General features: G+C 53.7%; 1 protein-coding gene across 3 annotated transcripts; it reads right to left on the bottom strand.

Annotated features, from left to right (window-relative positions):
- Positions 1-1,724: 1,724 nt before the first annotated feature.
- On the bottom strand, positions 1,725-22,822 carry LOC103670686 (NADH-cytochrome b5 reductase-like). Of its 3 annotated transcripts, none has more exons than XM_008699162.2 (7): positions 22,756-22,822; positions 20,579-20,870; positions 19,514-19,662; positions 16,598-16,685; positions 12,564-12,668; positions 9,221-9,424; positions 1,725-5,591 (listed from the first exon to the last, which is right to left on the bottom strand). In XM_008699162.2, exons 2-7 carry the CDS (start codon positions 20,771-20,773, stop codon positions 5,388-5,390), a joined length of 945 nt encoding a protein of 314 aa, XP_008697384.1. In that variant the 5' UTR covers positions 20,774-20,870; positions 22,756-22,822; the 3' UTR covers positions 1,725-5,387. The 3 variants fall into 3 exon arrangements, with proteins under 3 accessions (XP_008697384.1, XP_008697385.1, XP_040483204.1); XM_008699163.2 differs by having other exon boundaries at positions 22,764-22,817; XM_040627270.1 differs by lacking the exon at positions 16,598-16,685 and having other exon boundaries at positions 19,504-19,662; positions 22,764-22,821.
- Between the last annotated feature and the right edge of the window lie 74 nt (positions 22,823-22,896).

Below are 22,896 nucleotides of genomic sequence, written 5' to 3'. Positions count from 1 at the left end.
CCCCCCCCCCCCCCCCCCCCCCCGCCGCCCAGTCCACGTGGAGGAGCTGTTGCAGGCTCACTTGCCCCTGAAGGTGGCGGTATGGCCTCCCACCCGGCCGGTGTGTCCACCTGGCTTCCGAGCTGAGTGCTGGGTTCCAGGACCTGGTTAAGGCTGTCACACACACCCCCCCACCCCCGTTATAAGCTAGTGTGCTCCAACAGCATCGGGAGCAAGGGACAGGATGACACAGTGGTGTCCAGCCAGAGCCTGTGGGATCCACGTGCAGACAGATTTGCCACCTCCCACTGTGTGAACCGCACACTCCCCTGCGTGGCACTGTTCCACGCCATCTATTTAGAGTGAGCTCTGTGGCACGAGCGTTCTGGACCCATGGGGGCCCTGTGCTAAATACCGGCCAGTCGAGGACCTGTGCAAACAGCACCCACCTGGGCAAGGCCCGCTGTTCCCACAACTCACGGTCAATGCGAACGAGAAAATTAAAGTGACGCATCTGCATGGCCCCTCCTCAGGCCACACCGGCTGTCCGGTTCCTTTGCCTCTGGCTGGAATGATGTCAACCACGTGCAGCCCCCAGCTGGCTGTACAGAGCAGAAGCTCTGAGGGGCAGCTAGCTATGTCTTTGATCAATAAAAAATGGGAGATAAATTAATAATGACTTAATACACGCAATTTGGGATCAAAATCTTCCAAAGCATGGGGAAAATAGTAAGAAGGGGAGTTCTGCAGAGTGGAAAGTTTGAGAACGAGTGCTGTTCTCAGAGGCCAGCCCTGAGCCAGGCACTGCTGGGGCCACCAGGGAGACAAGAGGGAGAAGGGGCTGCGTTCTCACACCCGCTCTGTGCAAGGGGCCCTGCTTGAGCACCGCACGTTCCCTTCCTCCTCACACAGCCCTGGGAGACAGCGCAACTGCCCCCGTTTTGTAGATGAGTAAACTGAGGCTCAGAGAGGCCAAGTTATTTGCTCTGGATACTTACACCATTGGCAAGAGATTTGAATCTAAGCCTGCCTCACTTAAAAAGGAAAACGAAACAAACGAAAGAGTCCCAAACTGTGGTGTCTAGAAAGTCACTCTGCTTTGCATTTATGAGGGAAAGCAGAGGGAACAGCATGTAAGCTGAGTGCCAAGGCTGCTTCTCCTACTTACAGTGGTACCCAAACCAGGGCGCACAGTAGGTGCTCACGACAGTTTCAAATAGAAGCCGGACGGGCCTGGAGGCATAAACGGGCACAGCCTGTCCCGAGGGAGGTGGGGATGACTGTGTTTAAGCCTCTCCTTCCTGAAGCACAGTGACTGGCAGCATTTAGTCGTCTTTTTTTAATCTTTCTTTATGGAATGATTTCAAACACAGAAAAAGCAGACATCAGTGACCCCATCATCCAGAGGCACCTGATGTTCGTATCTGGCCATATTCATTTCAAATATTTTTATATTGAAGTGATGCAGATAAAAAAGAGCCCTCACCCCACGCCATCCCCTCGAGGTCATCACCGCCTTTGCAGTCGGTGTATCCCCTTCCTGAGCATTTGGCATTATTTTGTGTTTTTAAACTTTCAAAATATTGGTATCTCACTGTACCATGCCTTCTACAATTTGATTTTCACTCAATTATTATGTTTTTTTAATTGAGTCTATGTTGATACATGTGGGTCTAGTTCGTTCATTTTAACTGCTATGCGTTATTTTACTGGATGAATATAGAACAGTTTATTTCTCTATTCTCTTATTAATGGACATACGGGCAGTTTTTATTTGCTATTTCAAATAGTGCAGCAAAGAAAATCTTTATACACGTTTCCTGGTGCACTCACATGTCACATATAACCTTTATAACAACGGCAGCATGTGGGAATTCGTGCATCGGTACGTGACCTTGTAGAATTGCTTAATGTCTTGGAAGCTTGGTTTTCCTCATCAGTAGATTGGGGTAATGAAGTTTGGGGGACGATCCGGTGCTTCAACACAGAGGAGATACATTTTGCAACCTGTAAAGGACTCCATGTATAGCCCCTTTTTATTATGCGGGTATTTGACATTCGGGATGTGCCGAGCACACTCCCACGCTGGGTCACAGTGCACAGGCCCCAGGACAGGCCCATGATGTGCTCCCCTGCGAACGAGGCCGTCGGAAAGCCGCCACTGCAGCAGGACGCATGAGAACCCGCTCGCTAACCCGGCCTGCAGCCGTGGAGGCGGGCGCGGCTTTGGAGAGGAAGGGAGAGTGAGCTGAGTAAGTCCTCAGAGGACCAGGAGGCCAAGGCGAGTGGGAGAGGAGAGGGCGGAAGGATGGCCCAGACCCAGAGAGCAGCAAATGGGAAGGGCCGTACTGACGCAAAAGCAAGAGTGCTGGGGCAGAACCTGAGACCTGGGGGCAAGAGGCCAAGGACCAAAGTAAGTCTGGAGAGGAGGCAGAGCTGCGACGACACTGTATCCTAGGGCAACAGGGAGCCACTGAAGGACTTTCAGCAAGGGAGTGACAGGCTCAGCTCTGCATGAGATCTGCTGTTGAACACTGTACCTTCAGTCGACAATAATGTCCTGCGCACACAATCTGTTAGGAGGGTAGCTCTCATGTTGTGTTCTTATCAGAGTTGCAAAACCAGGTCTGGCTGCAGTATGGCGGGCATGAGGGGAGAGGCTGGCAGACCAGTGAGGGGAACGTGGAAGTGCTGCAGGCAAAACACCGAGGGGCCCAAACTCAGGCATCCTTTGGCTACCATCACCCCAACGGCATGCCCCCCGATGCCATGCGGTGGGTGTGACTTCATCAGGAGGGATGGGCAGAACCGGCCAGCCAACAGAGCCCATGTCATACACCCCAACCCGTGCCCTTCTTCGGCTCACTTACCATCTTGCAAGGCAGGAGCTTTCCAGTCTCTGGATGATATGAGCCCTTTTGGCATATTGGTACCAAGGACATGGCTGGGTCTTCACTATCATCCCACGATAAGAGACCCTACTGTATCCAGACTGTATGGATGCCATGTGGGGTGAGGGGAAGGGGAGGGTGGCACATTCTAGGACAAGAGGGGCTGATGGCTATTGCGGAGTGGCTGCGTCTAACATCTTAACATCCAATATATAAAATGGGACAAAGACACAAAAGAACCATCCCACACCCCCATTTCTTATGTGGGGACTCCCTACCACCCCGAACTCTGAGTGACGTATTGCCTTTGAAGCCTCTACCCTTGGGGCAGTGGCATGTCCCTGCCCCCCTAGAATAGGCGAAAAGCCCTTGCTAGGTATCCATACTTCCCTTTCTAGAACACTCATCCCTTTTAGAATTAGGGGTTTAATTTCCGCACTCCTTGTCGGGCTATAAGCTGTGTGACGGGGTGACCCTGGTGCCGAGAACAGAGTCTGGCTGAGGACAGGCCCTCCAGGAGCAGCTGTGAGGAGCATCCATCAACAGAACGTACTGGGGGAGGGGAAAGGCGGGAGGAGGACGCCCACATTTCAGGAGCCTGGAGGGAGAAGTGTCTTGCCCAAGTCACAGGAGAGGCAGGAAGAGATCACGGCTCCTGCTCGGGACCTCTGAGGCTTTAGTGTGGGCCTTGCTGCTCACTAACCCTGCTGCAAGGGGGCCATGCCACAGACCAGCGTGTCCCAGAGCACAGTCCACGGAATGCTGGTCTCAAAAGATTCTAGTGGACAGAACTGTTCTACAGGTAAATGCACTTGGAAAACTCTGAGTTAAACAAAATGAAAAAAATCCCTGGACCGCTGTACTTTTCCAATCTGCTCACGTGCGCAGGATTCTTGGGGACGTTCCCAGGCAGTCTTCCCCATCTCTAAGTGACCGTCGAATTCTGCCTGGGAATCACAGTGTGAAACCTCAGGCACTGTCCCCCAGATGCCCGCCAGGGTTGTTTCCTGGACACAGCCCAGCACGGAGATGTGCTGCAACTTTTTGGGCCGTGCAGGAATACCCTTTCTCACAAATGGAGATGACTGCTAACTCTGATATATTAATGGGATATCCAGAACTGCTCTGGTTGCAGGGGGCCTGGAGACCCCGTGTGGCTGTCCCCTCACTGCTGCCATGCCCGGAACCCTACTGTCCTACGGAGTTCAGTCTGGAAATCACTGGTTACCAACTCTCCGTACAGGTAACATCAGGGGACCTGGCTTCTCACGCCAACTCGGCCGCGAACTGTTTACCTCGAGCACATCTCTTCGCCTCATGGGGCCTCCTTGCTTTCCCCATTCACACAATGAGTCTATTAGACGGGATGCTTTCTGGAGTCCTGAACTTTAATCTCTGGGGTGAGGAGGGCTGTGATTCCACGACTATAAAGTTCTCGCTCTGATTCTGAGATTTCATGGCTTAGTATTCTGATTCCGGGAGCACCCGCAGCCAGCCCGAGCCGGGGCAGCACGGTGGAGGCCGGGCGGTGGAAAGCACGATTCGTTACCGGCAGTGCGCTGCCTGGGAGCGCCAGGTCAAGGGGGAGGGCTTGCCCCACGCAGGATGGAGGGGCACGGTGGGGAGGGCAGTGGGGGTGGAGCGGAATCAGCAGCGGCTCAGTGGGCAGAGCAGAGAGAGGGACCCAGGTCTCCTGGCTCCTGCTCTATCTTTAGATCTCCATAGCAACCGTCACCAGGGCTGCGGAGCTGAGGGCGGGCTGAGCTGGCCGCCTGCAGGAGGGAGGGGTGTTTGTTTCTGTACCTCTTTGGGTCAGGAAAGGACTCTGGGCTGGGCTCTTGAGCCACGGAAGGGAGACGGAGAGCCAAGCTGTTTGCAGCAGGAAAGGCCTGGGCCCAGTACAAAATAAAGGTAATCCAGGGCCCACCTTGCTCGGAGAATGCGGTCAGGTCATGGAGCCTGAGACCGCTGTGTCAGGCTGGAGGCAAGTTCCTCCTCCAAAGAGCTCTTAGCTACCCCTATGGTAATTCTCTAAACACTCAGCAAGCAATGCATCTGAGCCAGCACTGAGGCCACAGCAGGGACACAGTTTTCAGGGGAAGCGGGCTTTAGAACAGGCATTTCTAGGGCAGGGTGGGACGGGAGTGCCCAAACCCTCTCATCTGAGGCATCTGGGAAGCTCCTCCTGCACCTTCTCCTGCCAGCTCTTACTCATCCGGGGCCTGGCACAGACCTGGCTTTCTCCCTGGAGTCCTAACGGATTCCCACGCCCCCCTCCCTGGGGCTCCTGCAGCCCCATCTTCCCTCCACACAGCAATACGTCTGCCTGAGGGAGTTGGCAACCTGGTGGGGTAGATGAGAGCTGGAGGTGCACACAGGTAAAGACATTCACCTAAGGTCACCTGGCCAGTGAGCGGTGGGCCAGGCCTGCACTCCATGTCTTCTGACTCCAGTCTGTGATTCTTCCAGTGTTCCAGGGGCAGGATCCAGGCCAGGGCTTTGGAAGGGAGGCCAGGGCTAGAAGAGGAAGTAGGAGTCTTCAGCCAGGCCTGCGCGCAGCAGGCACCTGGCCATGTCCTTGGTAAACTCGGCTGAGCCACAGACCAATGCAAAGGGCTTTCTGCGACAGGAGCCAACCAGCTCTTCAATCAGGCCCTGGGCCAGGCGGCCAAAACGGGTCTTCTCCCGGTAACTCCAGGGAAGCTTCTCCAGGGAGTTCTCCTGAGACAATGAGAAATAGTGCAGGTGACTACTGGGAAGTCTTCAGAGTTCACGCAGTTCACGGTTGAACGAGGAAACTGAGGCAGAGGGGCGGGAAGGCAACCTTCAGCTAGCCCTACCACAGGCCAGGGACTTCCTGGCACGGGGACTCTGACTACCCTCATAACAAGCCCAGGGGGAGAGAGGGACACTTATCTTCCCACAACAGGGGAGGCACAGGGAGGAGGAGGGACATCCCAGGGCACGCAGTGAGGCAGGTCCCAATTCTTACTGCCTCCCAGGGGCTGCTGCACCTGTCACTCCAGGGGACGTCTTCTCCCCAAGACTGGGGGTCTCCCAGTACCTTTGTAAGGCTGTCCACCACCATCACCCTGGGAGCATAACATGCGCTCCTTTGTTTCATCAGGCTTTCCACCTTGCTGGTGGGACGAATATTTACTGAGCGGGCACTCTGTGCCTGGCACCGTGCTGGGCACTGGGATGTGGCAGCTGCTCGAAACACACAAGCTTCCTGCTCTCGCTCCGGCTGTGTGTGTTGGGGATCCGAGGCAGCAGGGCCTTAACCGAGAGGGGGGCTACTGCTCACGTAAAAAGGCTGGAGGTAGGATTCCAGGGAGCACAGTGCCCGAGTGACCCAGGCTTCTCTCTTTTTGCTCCTCCAGCCTTCGCTGGTGGCTTTCATCTTTGGGATCACAAAAGAAAAGCTCCACCTCCAACTTATTTGGAGGAACTTCGCTTTTGTAAGTGGACGTTTTACTGAAGTACAATGCATGTATAGAAAAGCACATAAATCAGAAAGTATACATAGTTTAAAAATTCTAACGGAGAGAAGACACCATGTAACCAGCATCGAAACAAACAAAAACAGAACAGCACCATCCCCTCTGCAGACCCTATTCAGGCGAGCTTCTAACTTCTGGGGCTAAGCAGAGAGATGGGAAAGAGAGAGGGGGCTGGATCTGAGCTCTGCCACCATGTCCCAGCTGAGTGACCCTGACCTCTGTGGGCCACTGTGACGAGTGCAGGCCTCTTCTCCAGCACACTCACAGTGCCTCGGAGGCCCGCGCTGCAGAGCTCATCTGACCCCACTGCGGTGCTCCGAGGGGATCCTCGCTGATGATCTGGATCCTCCCATGCCCCCTCCATGCTCTGACCCACCCAAAGGGCCCTTGAGGGCCGGGACCAGCAGGGCCCACTGGCTTCACCTCTCCCTCCCGCTGCCCAATTCCCCCAGGCTAGTTAGGTTTGGCATACCCCCCCCCCACCAACTGCACACCCAGAGATTCGGTGGGTCTGGTTGCTGCCCAGGTGGGGTGGGGGACCCATAATCAGTGACGGCGCTGCAGGGTGGATGCTGTTAAGGAGAGCCCGGCTATGACAGCAGAAACACCCATGCCAGTCTGGGGGCTCTAGAGAAGTTCCAGGATGGAGTCACACCTCAGCAGAGAGATGTGAGGGGTGAGTAGGCGTTAGCTGAGGAAGTGGGGCAAAGTGCTCCTGGAAGGGGGAACAGCACGAGCACAGGCAGGCCCAGCAGCCAGAAAAGCACGGTGCACTTGCAGCCAGGAGCAGACCAGCGATGCCTGGACACGCAGGGAGGGTGTGCCAGGAGACAAGGCCACAGAGGTTAGTACAGCCGTGCGGGCTGGGCCATCATCCTGAGAGCAGTGGGGAGCCAGGGAAGGGCTGGAAGCACGGTGGTGGTGGAGTCAGTGGTGCCCTTCTGGCTGCAAGAAGGGCCGATTGGCAGGAAGTGTCTGGAGAGGGAGACCCGTGGGGCCGCTGTGGCTGCAGCCTGGGCGAGAACCTTAAGTCAAGGAGGCACCTCCCACTGCATCACCCCTCACCTGCCCCTGCCTTTGACAGCCAGCCCGCTCAGCCGCCCAGCCCCAGGCGACCGGCTTCATCAGAGCCCTGGCCCAGGGCTGAAGGCCCTTTATTGCTGGTCAACTTTAACTCTGCCCTCAAGCCCAGGCTCAATGCCAGCTCCTCTGTGAAGCCCTCCCTGCTTGCTGCCAGCATCTTCAGCACCCTCCATGTGGCCCCCTCCCTCTGCTGTCTTATACCAACAAGCAGTAAAAGCAGGGCGTCTGGAGCAGGACCACCTTGGTTCACACCTAACTCTCCACCAACTTGCTGTGTTACCTTGGTCAAGGTTCTTACTCTCTCTGTGCCGTATCTATAAAACGGGCATGATGGCAGTATAAGCCTCCTAGGATTGTGGTGGGATTAAATGATTTAACACACACACAGCGCCTAGAACAGCACCAGGCACAGAGAAGGTGGTCAGTGAAGCCATCCCTGTGGCTGTCTCCCCTTAGAAAGGTGAGTGCCTGGAGGGCAGGGGGCAGGTCATCTTCACTTCCCTATCCCGGGCACCAGGCATGCGGTCGGGGGACAGGAAGGCTGGCCAACAGCCGGGTGATTCTGCCACTCCCCCCACCTTCCTTGAGCTGGCCCTCGAGCAGAGCTGCCTGGGCCAGCCCGGGCACACGAGTCAGGCTGCTCACTGGCCTCTGCTTCATTTCCGGCCTTCAGCACCTCCCGCCTCTGTGAATGCTCACCAAGCATGGCCCTCCTGACGTTTGCACCACTGACCCTTCTGTCCCACGGACAGGCCCACAGAACTGGGCCACTGAGGATCCCACGACCTCTGGAACTGGGGAGGGAAACCCGGTTTCCTGACACCCCCCCACCCAGTCACGATGGGGAAAACCATGCCAGTCTTTAGGGACACTCTAAAGCTGCCACAAGTGGGACACTGATGAGACGGGTACTCCCAAGTACTGGGCAGTGAGGCCGGCCCTGAGCAACACAGAACGGAGGGGAGGCCCCAGCAGGGACCCCCAACTGGGGGCACACGGAAGAGAAACAAAGCTACAGCCCATGGGGAAGGCAGCACAGGGCCTGGCTTGGGATAAGGAATAAGATGGCCCCCGACCACGGGCCAGAGGGGAGGGCCCGGGCAGAGTGGCCAGAGTACGTGCAGGGGGCAGAGAAGCTGAGGGGCAGGGGGCAGGGGGCAGAGTTGCTTCCAGTTCTGGTATGGGCAGCCTGGAGAATCTGGAAGCAACTCTTCTCCCGTGTGGGGGCAAAGTGCTGTGGTGGGAGCCCTAATAAATGCGGTGACCCCAGATCTACTTACTCACCAATAGTTGATGGCGTGTGTGCCTGCTCTGTGCCTGGCACCCTGCCAAGCACCGAAGAGAGCCTGGTGATCCAGACACGTGATCCCTGTCCCAAAGGAGTTTGTCCCGGGCCTTGTGGACATCTGCGTCCTGGCCCACTGACTCCACACACAGGCCCCCAGCCCATACAGCAGGTGAGGCCAGAGGGCAGCTGGCAGGCAGCAAAGTACGATGGGGGAGGGCTGGAGCGCAGCCCGGTGCTCCAGTCCTGGCTTCACCCCAGCCGGCAGCACGGACAGGCCAGCACCTCCACCTCTCTGGGCATCAGTTCCCGCACCCACACACACCAAACAGAACCAGACCTGCCCCCCTTGCCGGCCACATGGCGACAGTAGATTCCTACTGCAGTCCGGGGCAGGGAGGCCACAGCAGACCGTCAGGATGGGTGCAAGGGGCCAGCACAGTCTCAATCAGGGAAGGAAGTCACCATGCTGGGCTCACCTGGCTGAGGACAAAGAAGGTTCGGACATTCCAGAAACGGGCCTGCTCCTGCAGGAAGGTCTTTAGGTAGATGCCCTCAAAAGTCTTAAAGCAGCCGACCAGGGTGACGAAGGTCTCGTCCTCTGCGTTGTCTGTTATGCTCTGCAGGACGGGCACCATGGGGGCCAGGCCAGTGCCTGAAGCCAGCATGAGGAGCTCAGCGTACTGGGGAACAGAATGGGGACATGGCAGGTCTCAGCCCACCCACCCACCACATGGCCTTTTCTTGGGCTTGCTTGAACTGCCCAGGACAGCACAGCCCTTCCCAGGGGGTCCCACCGGTCTGAGGTCCCCTCTCTACATCTTCTAGGAAGCCATCCTTGCTGTGAAAGTCTACAGCTTGTGAAGTCTGTGTCACGGAAGTCATGGAGTCCGAAATGGAATGTAAAATGGTGTAGCCCATCCTACGAGTGGCTTAGCTGCTTTCCTACCCAACTCCACAGGACTTTGCTTACACACTTCTCTTGACAGGGAGCCCACTCCCTCCCAAAGCAGTTTACTCTGTTATAGGCTGACTCCCCTTTCCAGAGAGGTCTTTCCACCTCACACTGAGCCGAAGCCTGCTCCCTCCAAAGCCTAGCCCACTGGCCCTACCCCGACCCTGCCCTCTGGGCTGCCTGCAGAGATCTGAGGGCCCTGGCTTGGATCCCGTAGCCTGCTCTTCTCTAGACTGAGACACTCACTACACAAAAGTGCCTGCACAGTGTTGGCACAGAAGAGCCACAGAATAAAAGGGAATTTCTTCCCCGAGAGGCCCCAATTCCATCAACCCATCACTCAATCCACGAATCCTTCTCCTGGCTCTCGGTCTCTTCGGGAGGCGTGGTCTTTAAGAACAGTGCTTTAGAGGTTAGTGCCTGACCTATGCAGCAAGGAGTCACCTCCTTCATTCTGGAGATTAGGCCTCTGAGAAGTAGTCCAAGTTTCCATTAGCTTTATCGACAGCGAACGCATGTCACACCCCTACATGAAATACTTCGAGTATCAGTCATGCAGATCTGGGTCTAAATCCTCAGCCATATGATGTGGCCAAGTGCTTTCACTTCTCTGAGCCTTGGTTTCCTCACGGGTAAAAAAAAAATAACAGCTCCTCCCCACAGCAGCACGTGTCTCAGAATTGTCGTGGGGGTTTAACGAGACGCCATCAAGTGCCTGGTGCGGATCCTGGTGCTCCACACAGTTCGAGCCCTTCCCTCACTGAGCCCTGCTGCTGGCCGCACAGCCCTGTCCTGCGCGTGGGTCCCCAGCCTCCTGGTCCCCAGTACGCGTGCTCCTCCTCTTTCTCCCACCACCGCTCAGGGTCTCTTCTGGAAAGTCTTCCCCGAGCCAGTAGCATGTGAGGGGTCCTTCCTTTGCATCCCCACAGTTGTCTGTGCACCCTCCTCACGACACCGGTCACGCCGCATTGCCGTCACGTGTGCGGGTATCTGTGCCCCATCACACTGTGAGCTTCTGGAGGACAGGGCCTCGTCCGCCCCGTGTGTGGCCCTGCATGGAGACCTGAGAACGTCTGGAAGGAAAGCACATACAGATGCTCACGTGCCAGCCTCAGGGTGGCCACAACATCCATCTACAATGAAGACGACTGCAAAGGGCAAGGACAGGGCAAGGACAGGGCCAGAGCAGCCCCGCGTCCCTGTGGGTGCAGAACCGCGCCTTAGCCTGTCTCAGTGGCTGAATGTTCCTGCGTGAGATGCCAGCTCTTCTCCCTCACTGCCTGGCCCTACAACCTCCCCGGACAGGAAGTACGAGGCTCTGCAGGGGTGTTTTGTGGACACACGGGAGGCTCCAGCGGGAAAGGGTGTGCCCTCTAGGTCAGGAGGGAACAGGGACAATCCCGGTCCCTGCTTTCAGGGGCCTGGGGGACAGGGCGACGCCCTCAGCTAAAATGCAAGGCTGAGCAAGGCTGACGCCAGGAGCACACTGCAGGACAGTATTACAACATCTGCACTGCACACGTCTGTGAAACGGGGGTAGCACTGCCTGAGAGCTGTGGTGAGGATAAAACAAAATTTTAGCACAGCAAGTGCGAACATCAGAGCCTGGCACGTCCGCAGCGCCACACACATCGTCTCGTGGTACCGTTACACACACGTACGTGGGTGCGTGCACGGGTGTTCCACCCACGTGCGGAAGGGGAGCTGGGAAGTTATCTGCCAAGGCAGTGAGACTGGTGTGTCTGGGTAGATGGCCTGCAGCTGTTCTTTCCTCTCTTCTTTTTGCCTCTCTGAGTCTGATTTTTTTTTTTTTGGTAATGTACATTCTGTGTTTGTGATAAGAAAAAAACCAATAAAAACTATTTTTATATTAAACGAAAATAACGGAGAGAAAGGAATGATTCATTCTTTTTCATTTGCTTTTGTTTGGTTTTGTTTCCTAATCATAAAAGTAATAGGTGCTCATTGTGGATAATTTGGAAGGTATAATGAAGAAAACAAAAATCACCCATAATTCTACCAGCCAGAGCCGCTGACATTGCATTGCATTTTCTTTTCACGTTTTTTTCTGTGCATTTAAACTTTGTTTCCCAACCTGTTGTTTTGTACATGTGTTTGTCACCTGATCTTACACCATAAGCATATAACATCATTTATAAACACAATTTTAAAATCCAGGATAATATTCTATCCCGTACCTGTAACCCAGTGCACTTAACTGTTCCCCTGCGGCTGGATAGTCCGTTTCCTCCAACTTCCTGCTTTTATAAATAAAGCCTCCGTGAACATGTGCACAAGAGGCAGCACTTGGGTTCTTTCCATAAGACAGACTTCCAGGAGTGGGATTACTGGGTCAAAGGATTTGAAGATTCTTAAGACGCTTGGTACATACTGCCAAGCTGCCTTCCAGATATGCACCAGCTGATGAGAAATTACTAATTCTTCCCGGGCACAACAGGGAAGGAGATAAACATGCCAGGAGGATGAGGGGAAGAGCCTTCCGGCTGGGAAGCACTGGGCTCCCAAGCAGAGAGCGAGGGGCGTATTTAAGGGAGGGGCCTCCGTGGTTTTGTAGCTGGAATGTGAAAGTGGAAAGCCATCGGAGGGCCTGATGGCAAGGGCATCCCGAGTTCCAAGTACGTGAGTGTGATTTCCTAAGCAATGGCCGCCCTGGAGAGCTGGAGAGCATCTGTCTCTTGGTGCCCCTTCTGTCTCCTCCCAGGTCCAACCCCAGGGATGCTCTTGGGATTGGGCTTGGGCTCAGGAAGAATGGCACAGTGCGATTCCACAGCCTGCCACATGGAAACCATGGTCCTGGAGGCTCAGGCAGGAGGCGTCTCGTGAGGACCTAATGTGCTGGCACTGACCTTGTTTGCTTTATAGAAGAAGTCGCCGAAAGGTCCTCGCCAGAAAGCTGTGTCTCCTGTGCTCCAGGACTTGACGTACTGCGACATCAGCCCGGTCGGGTAGCACTGGGAGCAAACACAGGGAGACCTTACTGGGACACGTACATGCTGCCAATACAAGCCACGTCAGCCACGAACGTGCAGCCTCTCCAGCAGGCCAAGTGCCTGACAGGTGCTGTGTCAGAGGACCCTCCTAGTCGCCCCAGAGTTGGTACTGTCATTCCCAATTTTCAGATGAGGCCTGGAAGCTTACCCAGAAGGGAAATGGTGAGGCTGGGATAAGAACCACAGGACCGACAGCCTACCTGCAGAGGTCTCAGACCCACACGACTACAGGGCCCTGAACGTAACATCACTGAGTAAAGAACTGGGTATGAGATGATTAATTGCAATTAATTAAATCCTTCTCAGTATCAGGGAGACAACAGGGGGTGGTGGGGACCGTGGTAAATTGGTGAGTACAAGAATGCTCCTTCTAAAGGAGGAAGTCGCTTTGCAGATTCCAGGATGTAATGTGTGGGGCTGATAAAGCCCTATCTTCTGATTTTCTAAGAGGAGCAGGAGATCCAAATTTTTACGTAAAATCTCCCATTTTTGAAATGTCAGAAATTAATTCTAAATTTCTAAAACGCTGTGTAGGCCCAAACCAAATATATTTCTGTGCTGCAATCCGTTCGCAGGCCACTCATTTGCAACCTCTGCATTACCTGTTACTGTCTCCTGGCTGGCTGAAAGAAGTAAAGGTTGTGGAGGGGATTCCTTCATGGGGGTGAGCGGTCCACATTTCCTGCGGGCCTGCCCACTCTGGGCGACACGCCATGCGGGGGCTGCAGGGAAGACAGCTAGACCTTAAGCTCCATGAAGGTAGCCAGTGCCTGGACCTTGGGAAAGACTTCATAAATATCTCAATGAATGAATGAATGAATGAATGAATGAATCCATCAATCCAGATTCAGGACCTCTCCTCAAGGAGTTCACAAACTAGGAGGGACCAAAGTCTTGCACATTCAAGGTAGAGATACCTAATACCCCATGAAAAGGACAGCATGCTGAGAGAGCCCTGACGAGGTACAGTCGCTTCCAATGGAGTAGGATCAAGGATGGCTTTCTGGAGGAGGTGGCATTTGAGCTGGACCTTGCGGGCTAGCAAGATTGCATTCACTAGGGACACCTGGGTGGCTCAGTCGGTTAAGTGGCTGCCTTCGGCTCAGGTTATGATCCCAGGGTCCTGGGATCAAGTCCCTCACTGGGCTCCTTGCTCAGCGGGGAGCCTCCTTCTCCCTCTGCCTGCCACTCCCCCTGCTTGTGCTCTTTCTCTCTCTGACAGATAAATAAATAAAATCTTAAAAAAAAAAAAAAGATTGCATTCACTAGGGATGGGAGCAGGAAGGCAGAGAGGGTTCTGGGCATCAGGTGTGGTATGGTCAAGGATAGGACAGCCGAAGACACAGGAATGTGAGGGGGAGGGGGAGATCTGATAGGACTGGAAGGGTGGTTTTTTTTTTTAAAGATTTTATTTATTTATTTGACAGAGATAGAGACAGCCAGCGAGAGAGGGAACACAAGCAGGGGGAGTGGGAGAGGAAGAAGCAGGCTCCTAGCGGAGGAGCCTGATGTGGGCCTCGATCCCATAATGCCGGGATCACGCCCTGAGCCGAAGGCAGTCGCTTAACGACTGCGCCACCCAGGCACCCCTGGAAGGGTGTTTAGAGTCAGAATATAACCAAGTTTAAAGGAGACTGGGCTTTGGTCACCAGACATGCTTTTAAGTACCCTCAGCAACCTCTGGTAGCATCTCTAACTTCACTGGGTACCATATGCACAAAGCAAGGGAAGTCCTCAGCCTCCTGCAAGAAGTCTGGGAGGGAGGCTACAGTTCTCCTCCTAACTTGCTGGAGGCTTGTCTCCGAGCACACCTGTTTTCTGGCCCCAGTCTTGGGGGAGGCACAGCCCCAGCTGTGGCTTTAGCAGCCCTATGGCACAGACGGCACTCAAGGAGAAAGGAAGGATTCTTCTGTGTCGCCAGCACCCACACGGAGCCTGCTCAATACATACTTGTTAAACAGACCTGACACTGAACTTCTGCTCTTCCATGTGGGGTCACATTACCCAAGGGGCCTTGGGACAGTGACATCATCACTCTGAGCTTCAGTTTCTCTATCTGTAAAGTGGGATAATAAGATCTACTCTGCAGGATGGTTATGAGGTTGAAAGGAGACGATGAATATGAAGAGCCGGAAAGAGTGCTTGGTGCCCAGAAGGTGCCTGAGAAATGGGAATTCCTCCCTCCCATCCACACGGGAGGTAAACCTAAAAAACCCGCCTGCCTTCCCAATTTGCAAAGACATTTCCAGCTCTTCCCAGCCAGCGGCTTAGGGATAATTAAGCATCTCTCTAAAGACAGGCTTTCCGGTAAACGAAGGAGAAAATCAGCCTTGCAGCTGGGAGAGATCCAGCTGCCCTGAAGAACTGTCTCCAGGCTTATCCTTTCAACAGAAACACACCCCGACAAGCAGCTTGGGGAAGCAGGCCATTTGGAGAGGATTTGTGGAATCTCCCAGACAAACAGTTGCGTGGAGGAGGGATCCCATCCAAGCTTCTGTGTGAGGGAATAAACACTCAGGCTTTGATGCCGTCAGGGAAGGCAGGAGCCAAGACAGTGCTGGGGTCCTGGAGTCAGGAGGCCAGGCTCACTCACTGGCCACACTTCTTACTCCCTGTGGAGCCTTGGGTCCTCCTGGGGTCTCAGTTTGCTTATCAATGGAAGGCGAGTAATAATTCCCATCCTACAAGGGTGATAAAGGACGTGAAAGCTATTCTTAAATATCAGTGTTCCCTAGGATTCTGTTTGGGAAATGACGATGTCAACTATATGTTAGCTTGACCTGTATGAAACCACTGTTTCTGTAAGTCAAAAATCTTAGAGTATCAGAAGTTTCACATAGTTCAACCTAATTATTTTTTCCACATAATCGGATCTTTAAGACCTCTTATACATCCAGTGCTGAATCCGTGGGTCCTGGAGGGGCGGGTTGTGGGGGGGATTTGTACCCAGGCCATCTTGTTCATCTCATCTCTGCCAAGTGCCCCACCCACCTCGGCTGTCCACACGAGCACCCCTCTTCCTGCCCATCAGTTCAGACTGGGTACAGTTCCCACAGACCCTGTCTCACCCCTCCTTGCCTTTGGTCATCTGTCCAGGCCAAGGCCTGGAAGGCCACTCCCTGCCACTGCCAATTTGTATTCCTGCTTCAAGGCCCAACTCCAATGCCCCGGGCCCTGTCTGCTCCCTGAGAACGGTCTCAGGTTAGTTCTGTTCATGAGGTGCTCCATGCCCCACCTTCTGCCTGCTTGTTCCCTTCTACTCAGGGACAAGTGACTGACAGCACCCCCAGCCGTGCCTCCTTTGCCGTTGTGCGTGCTGTTCTGGGCACCGAGTGCGTCCTTCCCACCCTGCCCTCCCGGTTCTCCACTCCTTCACTTCAACACGCAGCTCAAACTCAGCTTCTGCTAGGAAGCCCCGCTGCCTTCCCTGCACCCCCGCTGCCCTGAATTGGGTTGCGACCTCCTGTCATGGTGTCTGTCACATCGTCCTGCCCTGGTCTGGCCCTCTGTCCAAGGGCGGGCACTGTATGTCTGACTCATCTCTGGAGCCCAGCAACCAGTGCACAGTAGGGACCAGGTGACTTGGCTGCCCCTTCCCCTGGGCCCAGTGCTCGCTCTCCATGAATCGCTAAGAAAGCGAGAGGGAACAGCGCTACCTTTCTCAGTCTGAGCCTCCTTTTCCTGAAATCAGTCTCTGTTGGGGTCTGAGGTGGCGGCCCCCTCTCCCGGGGAAAGGAGATGGGAGAAGCCTTCCTTTACTCTCCCTGCCAGCCTCCTCCCATGTGAACACTGGCTTTTCCCACATGGCTGGGCACCACCCCATCCCGACCTGGCTGGGAAATGGAGTCCAGTCCATACCATCTAAAGGGCACCCACGTGGGTCAGCTCACCTTGATTAAAACTTCGAAGTATCCTTCTGCGTTGGCAGGGCTGATGGGTGTATAGGCTCTCTGAATTTCTAAGCCATCCACCTTCCCTCTGGGAAAGAGAAGTATACGGTCGGGCGGTCAGCCAGGCTTTCAACAAACCCTTACAGGTACCTCCTCTGTGCCGGGCGGGTGAAAGCGGGGCCCAGTGGTCCCCAGCGGTCCTCACTGAAGGTGGAGCAGAAAAAAGGGGTGCTGCTTCCCCCTCTGCCACGTGCTGGCCGTGAGACCCAGGCAGGTCACTGATCCCTTAGCTGCCCCTCTGTAAAGTGGGGACAACCATGTGTGTCCCTGTCGTGTGGCTCTACTGGGATCACAAATGGGAAAGTCGTGTTCCAAGAGTCCACTGATGAGGTGAGCTGTTTTTAGGACGTCACTGTGATGTTTCCTGACCTCCTCTTGACCACAGACTGAGAAAGATAAAGACTGTTCACGTTTATCAAACACTTACTACCATGTACCAGGAGCATCAGAATTAGAAGGATCCTCAAAGGTGCCCTAGTCCAAAGCCTGACCTCACGCGTGAATCTTCTCTACGATGTTATCAACAAGGGGGCCAGGATGATGATCACAAGTAATAATAGCAGTAGCCACGTTGATTAAATACCTACCAGGCACCAAGAATATTGTGCACATTACCTCATCTAACAAATAATAACCCGGGGGGCTCCTGGGTGGCTAGGTCGGTTGAGCGTCTGCCTTCGGCTCGGGTCGTGATCCCAGGGTCCTGGGATGGAGCCCCATGTCATCAGGCTCCTGGCTCACTGGGGAGTCTGCTTCTCCCTCTCCCTCTGCTTCTCCCCCAGCTCGTGAGTGCACATGCTCTCTCTCTCTTTCTCTCAAATAAATAAAATCTTAAAAAAGCAAAAACAAAACCCAATAACCCACATGAAGAAACCAAGGCTTAGGATGTTACTTGCCTGAAGTCACACAGCTAGAATTCATTCTTAGCTCTGTCTGACTCCAGAGCTGGATTCCGCACACGACACCTCAGTGCTTTCCAGAAGCACCCAAGCACTCCTTTTTTGAGTCCTACTGTATGCAAAACTTTCTTCTCAGACATATGTAAAGATTAAAAAGGCCCCATGCTGGGGCACCTGGGTGGCTCAGTCAGTTAAGCGTTCAACTCTTGGCTTTGGCTCAGGTCATGATCTCAGGGTGCTGGGATCAAGCCCCCGTTTCGGACTCTGTGCTCACTGAGGAGTCTGCTTGAGATTCTCACCCTCTGCCCCTTCCTTCCTCACTCAGGCATGCACACTCTCTAACAAATAAATAAATCTTTAAAAAAATAATAAAAAATTAAAAGGCCCCATCTTACTGCATCAAACCCAGAAGCTAGACCAAAATACTCAAGAAATGCTTAGGGAACAAACAAGGAAGTACTAAACACCATCCGTGGCATGGCGTGGATACAAAGAGCACTGTAACATCTGCTGTCCCAGACGTAAACACGCACACGCTCCACACGGAGGGACCACTCTCACCCGGGGAGCTACAGGAGGCCTCCTGGAGATTTGCTACCCTCCTGGGTATGAAAGAGGCAGGCCACTAACAGGTGACAGTGGGGACAGGACAGGAAGGAATTCCAGGCAGAGGGCACAGCCTGGGCAAAAGCTTAGAGGTAGGAAATGCGGAGCAAGCCAGGAACTGGTGAGTGGGTCACGAGTCTGGAGCAAGGCGCAAGTGTGAGGGAGGGGCAGGGAGAACTTGGTGGGAAAGGAAACGAGCCTCGGGAGCCTCCTCGGAACACCAGAAGGGGGCAACATGGTTAGCTCCCTGTGTTAGGAATGTCACTGGAGCAGCAGAGAGGGTGGAGGAGAGAGGCCAAGCTAAGGGCACGGAGTGCTGGGCACCCCTGACTTATGGGGCTGTGACTTGCCCTAGAGCCACTGGGATAGTGAGCTTTAGCGACAGCCAGCCGGGCCACAGGCCGGACACACTGGGCACAAACACCACGGGTTGGCATGAGGCAAGTGGCTAAAGTGCGACCAGTAGTAAGACCTTCTCCTCGTCCTCTGTCCGCTTTGTTGGCTCCTCCCCTTCTTGCCGATACCAAAAATGCTGGAGTTGCCAAGATTCGGTCCTCTGTCCTTCCCTCTTGCCACACCACGTACACCCCAAATGCTGTCCAGATGCTGGCTGATGACTCCCACGCTCACATCTAGAGCTCATCTCTTTGCTAAGCCTCAGACCCAGAATCAACCATCTGGCAGATGCCTCCACCTGCAGGTCCCAAAGGGCCTTGTCCCTGGGCAGGTTGGGGGTTGTGGGGGAGGGGATCAAGGCTGGGGGAAAGGGCAGAAGGAGGCTGGGAGGAGGAAGGAACTTCAGAGGAGTGGTGCAGTGTAGCTGGGGAGCCAGGCTGGGAGTTTGAATCTGGCTGCAGGACTTATTAGCTGTGTGGTCCCAGGCAAGTCCCTTATTCTCGAGGACAAGCGTCCTTCCTCTCAACTGGCACTAATATTAGATGAATACCAGAGGCTCTAGAGCCAGACTGCTTGCCTTCAAATCCTCGCTCCACCACTTCCTAACTGTGTGACCTTGGGCAAGTTACTGAACCTCTCTGACTTCAGTTTCCTCTTGCGAATGATAACAGTACTTACCATACACAGTTTTGTGAGGATTCCATGAGTTCCTAGGTGTGAGCACGCAGAACTGTGTATTGGAGAGTAAATGCCATGAAAATATTTGTTGTTGCTGCTCTTAGTTGTTAGGAAAACCCAATCCCAGAACCCTCTGAGTCAGGTAGCACTACGTTTATCTTAAAGGTGATAAATGGAGGGAGGCTTAAGGGAGGCTCAGCAAGCTGCCCTTGGCCCCACAGCAAGCAAATGGCAAAGAGGGGCCGCGAAGCTTTGGCCTCCCACTACCTGAGTGTACCGTAGGATGAGGTGCTGGCCAGGCCGTAGGCCGAGCTGGCAGTTCCTGGGTAGTGCAAACCGGACACGGTAAGTGTCCTCGGTGAGTCTGTCCATGGCACTGATGCGGAAGGCCAGGAAGGTCTCTGGGCTCAGCTGGGACGGGCAGCTCTGCAACAGGAAAAAATCCAACAGCTAGGACCTGGGGCACAACACACACGCAAGCACCCTTCTCGCTTTCCCCCAGGACAGGCTACCTATCTCTGTGGGAGAGTTTTCCAAATAATAGAGAGTAGTCCCGCCTCACCTGCCTTTCGTGCTCTGATCTAAGAAGGCCCGAGCTTTTCACACTGAGCTCCCCCTGCTCAGAAGCCTTCCGTGGCTCCTTCAGCCCCAGAATAAAGGGCAGCCTCCGTGGCTGGACACTCCAGGGCCCTATGGACGAACCTCAAGCCTCATTTTCTCTCCCATGCATCAGATGCTGAACTTTTCTCTGTTCTCCCAAGAATACCCTGCTGCTTCCTATCTGGGGGTCTTTGTTTGCTCAAGCTGTGCCCTTTATCCAGAACACTCATCTCCAATGTAGGAAATACCTACTCATCCTTCAAACCTGCCAAAAATCCAGATTTACAAAATTTAGAAGTTGATGGGACCTTAAGATGATCTAATCCAATATCCTTATTTTCCATGTGGGGAAAATGAGGCCTGAGTGGCAGTAGTTTACTTGTCCAAGGTCACACCCAGAGCAGGAATTCAAATTCATGTTTTCTAAGTCTCAGCCCATTGCCTTTAACATTCCTCCCACCTGTATCTCCTCCAGGAAGTCTTCTCTGAATGTCATGACTTACAGATCTCTCTCCTGTAAAATGCCCAAACCTCATTCACTCCTGGGATGACCTCATGCCCAGCTCCCGGTTAGCCTTTGAACCTGGATCTGTCTGCTTCCATTAAACACACCCTTTTCTCTCTGCTGTGCAGAGTCAGGGGGAGCTTCCCCACACAGGTGCACTGTGCAGGGCCGGGGCCAGGCTGACCCTGCCACCCTGCCACCCTGCCCCCTCTTGTCTGAGGAGCAACCCTCCCTTACCTGTGACTCCTCCCCACTCAGCAGGCTCCTGTCCTTGCTGGCTCGGGCTGCCTCCCACCTTGCCAGCTCTCGGTGATAGAGGTCAAACACACAAGGTGAGCAGCCACTGCCACAGCATTGGGAGGGCAAGGGCTCCACCGGCCGAAGCTGCAGCCAGGCTTCCTCATCGGCATCCGCCTCCGTCTCATCCATCATCAGTGGGGTTTGGGCAGCCCGGGAGGGACAACTTGGTGCTCTTCCCAGAGCAGGTCTGACTCTGTGAGGCCACGGGCCCGGGCCCTCCCTTTTTGGCCTGAGAGAAGGAAAACATGTGGGTTACACTGGTTACCTTGATTGCTCCCATTCTCCCCGAGGCCTGCAAGTGCCACACTCTGTGTGAGCACTGGGACGGGATGAATCAATCCTGAGAGAGCCTGGCAGGAGAGCCAGGCAGACAGGGCCCAACAATCAGAGCTGGTGCCCAAAGTTTCCTGACTGCTTCCTGTGCTTTGAGTGCTGGATTAAGCACTTTACATAGAAAAGCTCATTTGTGTACAAACTTAACCACCATAGTTCAGCTTTGCCCAGGTTTACCTTTATGTCAACAGAATCATACCACTGTATTCTTTTGTGTCTAATTTCTTTTTAAAATAGTATTTTTAAAAGATTTTTTATTTATTTTTGCGAGAGAAAGGGTTTGGTTTCAGAAAACTTGGGTTTTACTGTTCATGAGCTCTATGACTTCAGGAAGGTTTAGCAGGCTACAGCCCCCTTGAGGGCAAGGATGAGGTCTTATTCTTTCTGTATTCTACCACCAAGCACAAGCCGGGCATATGGAAGGCTCCAGTAAATGGTGAGTGCTCATTCAGTTTATAGATAAGGTCTGAGAGCAAGGGGCAGCACTAGATGCTGGGACATAAGACATAAATAGGACGCAGGCTCTCTACCTTTATAGAGATTGTAGCCTAGCACGGTGTTATATCAATTCAACCCATTTTTATTTTGTGCTATGGACCAGGTATGTATGGTGAGTGAATGAAGTCTGGAGCCCTCTTTATGCCTTTTTTTCCTGAAATTTTTGCAAGAGAAGTGGGAGAAGGGAAAGCTCTATTAAATGTAAACTATGAGACAGCGTGAGGGTTATTCCTATCAGTATTTGCCTTAAACTTACCTTCTCTGTGTCTTAATTACCCTACTTTCTTTCGTATTGAAGTCGTCCAAGTCTGTCATGAACTTTAAAGACCTGATTCCTGCCTCCACCTAGCTTCCACCTCTTCAGTCTAAGAAGCACTACCTTTAAGCCAGGTCTTGACACATCCTGTTGTCTCTGGTGGGATGGCTCTCCCCACCCTTCAGGCCTTCTTTAAAGGTCACTTCCTCTCAGAGGCCCACCCTGAACCTCCCCCTTCTCTTTCTCTATCAAGTACTCTATTTATTTCTATTATGTATTGATTCATTTAGCATATATTTACTAGTGCTGGGCACTGTTCTAGGTGCAGTGAGGAAGCAAAACCGCCTGCACTCATGGAGTTTACATTCTGGTGGAAGAGACAGTCATTAGACAAGATCAAAATGGAAAATGTGACATTTAGTGTTAAATGCTAAAACGAAAAATAACTGGGAAAAGGAATAGCGTGTTTCAATTGCTTATTTATTGGCTTTGCTTGCTTTCTGCCCGTACATTCTACATTCCGTAGGTATTTTAATCACCAACGCAAACCCACTGCTCACCACAGCTGCAAGCACTCCATAAATCGATGTTGGAGCAAGGAGCAAAGAACACCTCCAGGGCTCAGGCCTTGCTTCTAGGAGGCACACAGGAAAACCCTGAGAAAAAGGGAGGAAACTAGCTCCCTCTTGACGCTGGGGAAGGGGCGCACGTTGGATGCGGCGCTGGTGTGGTGGACAGGGCCACTCTCGGGCTCGGGGAGGGGCAGCGGTCAAGGCTCCGCAGCAGAGTGAGAAGTGGGTGGTGAGGCGAGAAACTTCAGTGCACCCGCTATGGGCCCGGCGCCGTGAAGGCACGCTAACTTAGGCATGTCTAATCCATTTTTTACAGTGAGGGACATTGGGGCTTGCAGGCAAGTGCCCTGCCCAAGCTTCAACTTCCCGTAAGCGGTCAAGGTTGCCCTAAATTGGGTTTGAAGTACGGGTATTCTACTCCCAGCCCTATCCCAGCCTTTACCCGGACCACTCACCTACACACCTCGAGAGAGGTTCCTCCAGGTGCCGCCCCTCCGCCCAGGGAGGCGGGAAGTGCCTTGCTGGGTCTCACCTATGAGAAAATGAAAATAGCCTGCGGGGTGGGACAAGGCAAGCACATCTTAAATATGATTGGT

The sequence above is a fragment of the Ursus maritimus genome, unplaced genomic scaffold, assembly GCF_017311325.1.
Source record: "Ursus maritimus isolate PB19 unplaced genomic scaffold, ASM1731132v1 scaffold_12, whole genome shotgun sequence".
NCBI classification, from domain to species: Eukaryota; Metazoa; Chordata; class Mammalia; order Carnivora; family Ursidae; genus Ursus; species Ursus maritimus.
This window is presented reverse-complemented; position numbering and strand designations above follow the sequence as displayed.